Source organism: Nelusetta ayraudi, unplaced genomic scaffold (genome assembly GCF_046127955.1).
Source record: "Nelusetta ayraudi isolate G7.1 ecotype Tasmania unplaced genomic scaffold, CSIRO-AGI_Nayr_v1 ptg000006l, whole genome shotgun sequence".
NCBI lineage: Eukaryota > Metazoa > Chordata > Actinopteri > Tetraodontiformes > Monacanthidae > Nelusetta > Nelusetta ayraudi.
This window is the reverse complement of record NW_027466056.1, coordinates 6,016,168-6,025,433: the sequence shown is the minus strand read 5'-3', so window position 1 is coordinate 6,025,433 and position 9,266 is coordinate 6,016,168. Positions and strand designations below refer to the sequence as shown.

The 9,266-nt window shown below is 42.7% G+C and overlaps 1 protein-coding gene across 2 annotated transcripts; it reads right to left on the bottom strand.

Moving 5' to 3' along the window:
* Positions 1-525: 525 nt before the first annotated feature.
* gyg2 (glycogenin 2) lies at positions 526-8,785 on the bottom strand. 2 transcript variants are annotated; one of them, XM_076017466.1, is made up of 10 exons: positions 8,570-8,785; positions 7,722-7,856; positions 7,473-7,647; positions 4,672-4,834; positions 4,458-4,584; positions 2,697-2,889; positions 2,448-2,564; positions 1,280-1,405; positions 963-1,136; positions 526-931 (listed from the first exon to the last, which is right to left on the bottom strand). In XM_076017466.1, exons 1-9 carry the CDS (start codon positions 8,611-8,613, stop codon positions 1,011-1,013), a joined length of 1,206 nt encoding a protein of 401 aa, XP_075873581.1. In that variant the 5' UTR covers positions 8,614-8,785; the 3' UTR covers positions 526-931; positions 963-1,010. The 2 variants fall into 2 exon arrangements, with proteins under 2 accessions (XP_075873581.1, XP_075873582.1); XM_076017467.1 differs by having other exon boundaries at positions 7,722-7,860; positions 8,570-8,778.
* Positions 8,786-9,266: the final 481 nt, after the last annotated feature.

The window sequence follows — 9,266 nt, the reverse complement described above, 5'->3', positions numbered from 1 at the left end:
ATCCGGAGGGGTCTCCTTTTGTCACCAGAGCTGATACGATGTCACATTTCATAGGGGAACGCTATCATTTCTAAATCAATGGACGGGCGAACACTCACAATTTTTTCCGACAACCCATGTTCCCTCGTCAGCGGCCATCAAAGTCCTTCAACTCTCATTGCACGTCTTTGTTAATTTTATTGAAACAATCAATGAGACCACAAGGTGATGGGCTCCAATATATAATCAGACTCACTCACTCACACACACACACACACACATACACATACACACATACACACACACACACACACACACACTCATTTATTTTCATTGAAATCGCTGCCCTGGTTCCAGAGTGATTCATCTATTGGCTCTTGTCTTGATGAATGTTGCTGCCTTCATTTAGATTATAGCTTGCAACGCATGCGGGCGGCTAAGAGCGTTGACTGGGATGCACAAACACAGTTAATAAAACCAGACCTGCACACCATTGATATTTGCACTATTTAGCAACAACAACAAAAAATACAAACAAAGCAAAGGAAACAAAAACAATGATTTATTGGAACTTCACTTGTGCCCTTTCGTTGTTCAATGAACTTTCACTCAACCTAAGCAGGGAATAGACTGGTGAAATAAAATGAGCCAAGGGGAAGAAAGACGACCACAGCTCAGCAAAATTTCTATTTACCGTCGTTCATGCGACGGCGCCACAGCGTTTTCAAGCGTTTCAACTCACGTTTGCGGCTGCATTTACTCAGGTGATTTAAGTACACAGGACTGGCACCAACTGTAAGGTTTTGCTGTGGTGGGGATCCCAACGATGAACGCGGTCAGTGTTAGCGTTCCGACGCGTCAGCTTCTTTAAATATACATCTGTTTATCTGTTTGCATTAAAACTCATCTCAGCACTCCCACCATTTTCTACTGGGCTTAGGCTGAATTTGGCCTTGCAAAAAAAATAAAAAAAATAAAAAAACATTCATTAAAAAAAAAAAAAAAAAAAAAAAAAAAAGTATTCTGGGCGATCACTTCAGGAAGCTGTCGAGCATCCTCTGGATGTTCTGGAACGCGTCTCGGCCGAGGTACTCCATCCGCCCGTCCTCCCAGCGCCTGCGACGCTCCAGCTGCTCGGCCTCGTCGTCCGCGGCCTCCTGTCGCGATAAAAGCGAAAGGCACAAGGCGGCGGCGGTCAAAGCAACATAGCTCATTCTCAATGTTAGAAGTTGATAAATGATAAAGTGATATAGCAACACAACTGCCACATATTGGAACAGAGTCGCAGTTTTTAACGTACATGGTGCTTCTCAGTGTCAGCGCCGTTGCAGTCGGCCCATTGCTCCTCCTCCTCCTCCTCCTCCTCCTCCTCCACGTCCGTCCTCAACTCCTCCTCTTTTGGCGGCGAGTCATCTGTGCCGTTACCCTGCGGACGACACCGACGCAGTCCCACACATGTGATAATGGCATTATACACGTTATCACACGCTTTATCAATGGCAGTCAAGCGGAAATACTCGCAAATTAGAAGTTTCTTCAGCCGGAACTAAGGCGGAGCACCGGAAGCTGCCCCGATAATAACCCACCGCAACAATCGACCCCATACATTACAAACACGAGCCGCAGCGCTAACGAGGCTGCTAATTTAGGTGATCAATGAGGAGGATTAGGCGCCGTGTGCTTCTGACCTACTAGATTTCACTGATTATGGGTGACTTTTCCCCAACTCGTTTGTTACCTGGTCTCAACACAACCAGAGAGACACCTCTAAACTCTGCATTTGCCAAACTTTCAAACTGATTGAAACGTGGTAAAATAGAATTATCTGTTTGTTTTGGGTTTGCAAACCAGACGTGCAGTTTGTTTTTTTGTTGTTGTTTTTTTTTTTGCTAGTTACTGCCACCGCTTCTGCTAGTCATGATGATATGGCGCCACAGTGAGGTCATTGTGTTGTGCTACCGTCCCAGTGCAAATAATAATTATAGTATCATAGCAAATAGGAGCAGCAAGTAGCAGTTTCTCTCATCTTTATGGAAAGGAAGTTGATTACAAGGCTACTGGGATCCAAATGAAACCCTTCGCTAACAGAGGCAGGCAAAAAAAAAAAAACAATAACAAAAAACCTTCCATTTGTGAACAATTATGATGCAATATAGTAAATACACTTAAGTGCATTTAAAAGGGCTATATGCAGCAAAATGTCAAGGTGTATCTTGAAAGTTTTAGTCTGTATTCTTACTCTTATTCTTGTTTCATTTTTCTCAATATTGTTATTATTATTATTATTATTATTATTACTATTATTATTATTATTATTATTATTATTATTATTATTATTATTATCTCAGCATAAAACAGTTACAGGCTTCACAAATTCATTAAGAAAACTTGTCATTGTGGCAGAAAAAAATCCTAATTTGTCTTCAGTAAGAAATTTTTACTTGTATTTTGACGTCTGTTTCTCTCACCGTGTCCACTTGGGACGACACACGAAGACTGCCTGGGGGCCTGGAAAAGTGAGCAAGGAGCGACGTGGAGTCGTCGAAGCTCTCTGTGAATGGCATCTTGTGTTCTTGCTCCCGGCTCTGTGAAAACGAGGGAGAGTGATGGGCGTCGGATGAAGAAGAAAGTACCTTTCGAGCAAAAATCAGTTTCCCGCCAAGTCTCTCCGACCGCTCAACCAATCGTGGCGAAACAGATGAATTATGCATGAGCACCTTCTGCGGATTCGGTGACCTGGGATGCAGCTGTTTCTCTGGTGACGCTGAAGTGGGGTAGCTGAGATATTCCTTCCACCACAAAGACACAAACTGCTCCATGAGGTGTGACTGGCTGTCCTCCCGGCTTTTCCCCGCGCTCCACGGTTTCACCGCTCCAGTGAAATGGACAATCTTGGCATCGTGGCCAAACCTTGCAGGGATGGGAAAAAATAAAAAAATAAATATGTATAATATATCCTCTGTGTACAAAGTGGCTGAGCACAAGAGACGGAAACTAACTAAAATTACGTTATGAGATCCCACAAGTTTCACTGAAGCGGAGCGGTAGCTTAGCATAGCATAGCATAGCATAGCATAGCATAGCATAGCATGGCATGGCATGGCATAGAGTAGCATTTTGCTGCGTTCTTTTGGCTAACACCTCAAACTGTTCGAACAAAAACATTGCACGGAGAAATTTATTTAAGTGTTTTAAATGGAAATTATGCTAACATCACAATATTTAAAACAATTAGCATTTACAGTTTAAAAATAAAACATAAATTAGTCTGAATAACCCATATTATGCACCTGTCCCAAAGCTTTTGAGCTAAAAGTGCTAACTCTTATTATTCTTATTATTCTTATTATTATTTACCTATCGTCAATACAATATGTTGATGATGATGGTTAGCATTCTGTTAGCACATGGCTACAGGTCGTAAACATTATACCTAGCAGACAGACAGACAGATAGATAGATAAATAGATAGATAGATAGATAGATAGATAGATAGATAGATAGATAGATAGATAGATAGTAGTGTTGTAGTCCTTGAGATTGGTCTTGGTCTTGAGACCACTTTTTAAGGGTCTCAGTCTCGTCTCGGACTCGGAGGCCTTTTTACTCTGTCTGGTCTCGGTCTCAGACTGGACGGTTCGGGATTTTTGAACAAGACCGCTCGAGACTCAGCCAACACTGCAATGACAGATAATGGAAAAGAATCCAGCTGCTGCCGCGTTACGCTTTATTTGTGATAGCCAGAGTGACACACTCCTTATTCCTACTTAATTAATTTTTTTTAATTTTTTGAAGCAAAGTTGTTTGTTGTTTTTTTGAAAGTGGTTCAAAATAGTTTGCAAAGCAGCAAAATGTTAAATGAAATTATTCAAAGATACCTTGCTTTGTGCTATCTTGACTACAACACTGATAGATAGACAGATAGATGGATAGATAGATAGATAGATAGACAGATAGATAGATAGACAGATCGATAGATAGATAGACAGATAGATAGATAGACAGATAGATAGTTAGATAGATAGATAGATAGACAGATAGATAGATAGATAGATAGATAGACAGATAGATAGATAGATAGATAGATAGATAGATAGACAGATAGATAGATAGATAGATAGATAGACAGATAGATAGATAGACAGATAGATAGATAGATAGATCGATAGATAGATAGATAGACAGATAGATAGATAGACAGATAGATAGTTAGATAGATAGACAGATAGATAGATAGACAGATAGATAGACAGATAGATAGACAGATAGATAGATAGATAGATAGATAGATAGACAGATAGATAGATAGATAGATAGATAGACAGATAGATAGATAGACAGATAGATAGATAGATAGATAGATAGACAGATAGATAGATAGATAGATAGATAGACAGATAGATAGATAGATAGATAGATAGATAGATAGATAGATAGATAGATAGATGTGAAGCCTCTACCATAGCAAATACACTCACTGTTGAAAAGCGGGGAGGTAGGTGTAGGCAGCGCTGCTAGTGAGGTTGTAGACAAAGGGCAGGTGTTTGCCAATGTCAGCCACTGGCCAGCTACTGAAGAAGCTGTTCAGCAGACCCTGGTCTCCACCTGAAAGTAACCAGTTTGGAGCATGAAAAAATTTCGCCTTTCCCAAAGTCACATTGGGTTAAAGAGCCATCCGCGACGCTGCCTCACCGTCAAAGCTGCCGTGACACTTGGCGTGCTCCAGGAGGCGGCGGTGGGTGCGTACGGAGGGCCGGAAGACGAAGACGCCAGAGTTGAAGCAGTCGGGCCAGCCCGGGTCGGGGGCTGCTGACAGTTCCTCTCGCTCAAACAGCTCGTCCACGTTGGATAGGACCTGGAGGGGGAGCATTTCCATCCAGAGGTTAAAGAAGGTCGACCCGTGGCGCACGGCAAGGGGTTGCGAGGGAAAGCAGGTCAAAGCTTTTTGAATGCCTACAGTGCTTTTAATTGGTTTGGTTTAATACCTCTGCCCTTTAATATTTGCTGCCCTTCTGTGTTTTGTTACACAATCATCTCTGGTTGGATTATGTGCATCAATAAAACATATTTTTGAATAATTTTGTTTGGCACGATGAGGGTAAAAAGGAAATTTGTAACGGAATCACAACGCCAAAGCAAGGAACAAGGAATGCAAGAAAGTGCTGATAGCTGAATATCATTCATTCATTCATCTTTCATACCCGCTTAGTCCCGAGCTCAGGGTCACGGGGGTCTGCTGGAGCCTATCCCAGCTGTCTTAGGGCGAAGGCAGGGTGACACCCTGGACAAGTCGCCAGTTCATCGCAGGGCCACATAGAGACAAACAACCATTCACACTCACATGCACACCTACGGACAATTTAGAGTCTTCAATTGACCTCACATGCATGTTTTTGGAGAGTGGGAGGAAGCCGGAGAACCCGGAGAGAACCGCACAGGGAGAACATGCAGACTCCACACAGAAAGGTCCCAGGCCCGGAATCGAACCCACAACCTTCTTGCTGTGAGGCGGCAGCGCTAACCACTGCGCCACCGCGTCACCAGATGAATATCAGTTTATGCTAAAAAAAAAAAAAAAAAAAGAAGAATCCTTTTTACTTTTCTTCATACTTTATATTGTTTTTTAATATTATATTTGCTGTGATCGTAGAGAGAGCGAACCAGACAAAAATCTGCAAAAATAATTGCAGTGCTTAGAATTAAGCGACTTTTTTTTTTTTTTATGGAGCTCATTTAAACGTTTCAACACTCTTGGGCACAATACTCGGATGTGACACAGTTTCTTTTGTGGCAAATGCTCAAATCTCAGTTGTGACACAAAAGTGTTTTACTCAGTGATTTACTCAGTTATATCAGACAACAGTGAACACCATCAACTAATGGATTATTCTAGACATTGTTGCCTGGTCTGCAACTCCACATGTGCACGGGCTTTTGTCAGGAGAGGCTCATGATGCAACTACCAGTGTTTGCACTGGCAAACACGGGTATGACCTTGAGACCGTGTTTGTGTCGTTCCGTCAAACGCACCTGCCCCAGCTAACACGAGAACATGTTTGCGCTGGGCAAACAGAGCGAAAAAAAAGAAAGAAAGAAAGAAAGAGAAAAGAAAACACGCTACACGTGCAGCAAACACGACCATAGCAGGAGCATGTTTGACGACTTTTCCAAAGATTCCCTCGACTCGAAAAGTGCAAACAAAGCTAGATTTTATATGTGGCACCCCACTGTGTTGTCGCTATTGATTGATTGCTTGAAGTCACTTTTGAGCGTCTATAAATGTTTGCGATTGTGTTAAGTGATGCGAAAGAAATATGGCCTTGGGTACCGAGACCTGTTCGTCCATCGTCCCTGAGTCCAAACCATTTGACAGTCTGATGAAGATGAAGATGACAAGATGACATGATCGTATCCAGTCTCAAAAATCAGGCCGACACAGAAATGCCAAAAACCTGCATTCTATCGTTTGGCCAGCAGGAACCGCCAATGTTGGTTGCACAAAGACCAGAAATGACCTCCTCCCACAAACCATAGGCTGAGTCTCAATTCAGGGGCTGTGTCTCAACTCAGAGTCTGCATCCTTCGAAGGAAGCGTCCTCCGTCGGAAGGAAGCGTCCTCCGAAGGACCCGGCCGAGAGGGACGAACCAAAACCCGCCTCCCCGGCAACCACACGGGACGGTCTAGCCTTTGGCGTATTTCCTGGTTCCCTCCTGCTGGCCAACCCCGGAAGTGACGTTTTTATAGCATCAAGCTAACCATTGATTCGCCATCTAACAATGGCGTTGGATGTTCAAATAAGTAAAAACCCTACGTTAAAAAAATGAATATTTTATGTGAAATTTACTTAAATTTATACGTCGTGTGTTTGCCAGTACACACCGCTAATTTTAGCTGACTTCCCAGGATCCCAGGATGCTCTGCAGAAGCACGCAGAGCATCCTGGGATACAGAAGGATTCGAAGGATAGCAGCAGTGCATCCTTCGAATCAGCTAAAAGTAGGGTGCATTTCGAGGGCGCATTTGGAGCGTCCTTTGTATTTTTTGGAATTGGGACAAGCCTTCGCACAGTGCTATGACGCAACTTCCTTTCAAATGCACGCTCCGAAGGATGCAGACCCTGAATTGAGACACAGCCAAAGACTGACACGTTAGGCAACTACAGTGTGTATAAGTGTGAACGTCATGAACTAGGGACTAGTACCCTGTCAATATTCCAAGACGGAGGGTAGCTTTGTCAAGTTAAAGAAAATTTTGTAAATGGCCTGTTTGCAAAGTCTGCATAACAAGGCTGCAACCATAACAAAACCCCTTAAGTGCTCCCGAGGTGCCTCAGACCACCTTTATTAGTAGTTATGATGATGATGGCAATTATTATTATGATGTTAGCAATTTACCATCACAGGTAAAATAATCCCATACCAATCACCCAGTCAGGAAGACAGTTTGGAACATAAACTATAAACATAAACATGAACCGCAAAAGTTCACTCACAAGTGTGTCCGCGTCCAGAAAGACACATTTCCTGTACTGGGTCAGTGTCCAGCACTGGATTTTGGTGAAGGTGATGCCAAGCTCCGGACGTCCCAACAGAGACAGGTGCACATCGTCTCTGCTGTCCATCAGGTCGACGACTACGACCTCGTCAAATGTATTATTGAGGGTGTTCCTGGTGGAACACAACAAACTTGGGGTACATCCTTTCTTTCAGGTTTTTAAGGAAAAAAAAAACGTGTCACCCACCTCGACTGTTCGGAGACGTTGGGCGTGACCAGGACCACCAAGCTTCGGGTCGTCCCATGATGCCTCAGACTCCTGGCCACCACTACGGCGCCCATGCAGTAAGGGTCTGTGGTGACCAAGGTGACGAAGGCTTCCCTGGCTTGACAAGTGGTGGAAGGGTGGGATTAGATAGATTTATAATTAATTGGTAAACACATCCAATTTTTGAAGTCCATTTTTGAAATTTTGCCAATTTAACATGTTTCTGGAATCGACTGGAATGGTGGCAAGCTGCTATTTGAAACCACAGGAACTGAAGGAGAATTCTACAATACAAATTCAAGCCAAGAGCCTGTTGTTTCTTTTGTTCTTGAACAGGCCTTCCCTCGACAAAAGTTTTTGTGTCTTCATACTTCGGCTTAGGGTTTTTGGGCAGCCAATCCAGAGTCTAAACCATCACTTATGATGTGTGGAGACACAGCTATTACACACACAATAGGTTGAAGGTAAGAAAAAACAGGTTGCTACTGCTAAAAAAAAAAAAAACTGCTCTATTTATTAAAAAGGACCTAACTTAAGATCAAAACAGAAACATCTGCATAAAGAAAATCCATGTATATAACCTTTAATGCATGAAAGAACCATTGCAGGGATGTCCAGCGTGACATCTAAGTGTAGAGAATCAAAGTCAGTCAAATACTCGACTAGATTTCAAGTCAAGCTAGGTCTTTTTTTGGAGTTTTTCTGCGTGCTTAACCGCACGGTCACGGTTGAAAGTGAGCGTGAAGACAGCCCAAGGAAGGCTTTTATCCGAGCGTGACCTGGGGAGGGACATTTGTGAATCCTTCTGATTGAATGAATCCACTTACCTGACATTCTTGTTATTTGCAGGAGATCCCGGAACTTCAGTCATCCACAAAGCCAATGGGGGGGGGGAACGTCTCCGCCGCTCATACCGAGCGATAGTTCAAACCCCCTCAACGTGTCGGGACAATGAGTTTAAACGCGACTCTGCACCTTTCTGTTGTTGTCTGCCGGGTGAGTGGCGCTCGTTCACCTGGTGGTCATTCACCCAGGGGAGCGTGAGCAGCAACCAGGGGTTGCGCAACAGCTCTGCACCGCAAATGTCGTGACCTTATTTATTCTTTTTTTTTTTTTTCATATCAGTATGAGCTCACCAGAGGTGGGGACAAACATAGTACTTTACTATACGCTACTCTACTTGTATAGATATGTCGTGCATAGATTTTTCAGGCATTTGTATTTTAGTTAGTTCGGTTTTCTGACAACTTTTAAACTTTAACTCCACAAATATCAGGATTCTTTCTCCCAACAGTCGTAACCTTTGTGTTTGAAAGTGTTTAAAAAAAATACAAATTCTGTTAAAAGTAACTCACTTATTAGTACATCTGGTGTTTATAGCGGAGCTATTTAAACTATGCTGTTGTGTAGTTCAACATAAAACTCAATCATATTTTAGAGGGAGATTATTTTTGAGTATCTTCTTCTTCTGATTATTCTGTACTAAATATCTCATATTTGCAAAACATGTACTTTCTCACTTTA

Coding starts and splice junctions, on each gene's coding strand:
- gyg2 (XM_076017466.1), bottom strand. CDS start 8,613: ATGACTGAAGTTCCGGGATCTCCTGCAAATAACAAGAATGTCAG. Junction 2,890..4,457: donor TACCTCCCCGCTTTTCAACA/GTGAGTGTATTT, acceptor CATCCCTGCAAG/GTTTGGCCACGATGCCAAGA. Junction 1,406..2,447: donor TGTCGTCCCAAGTGGACACG/GTGAGAGAAACA, acceptor TGTCGTCCGCAG/GGTAACGGCACAGATGACTC.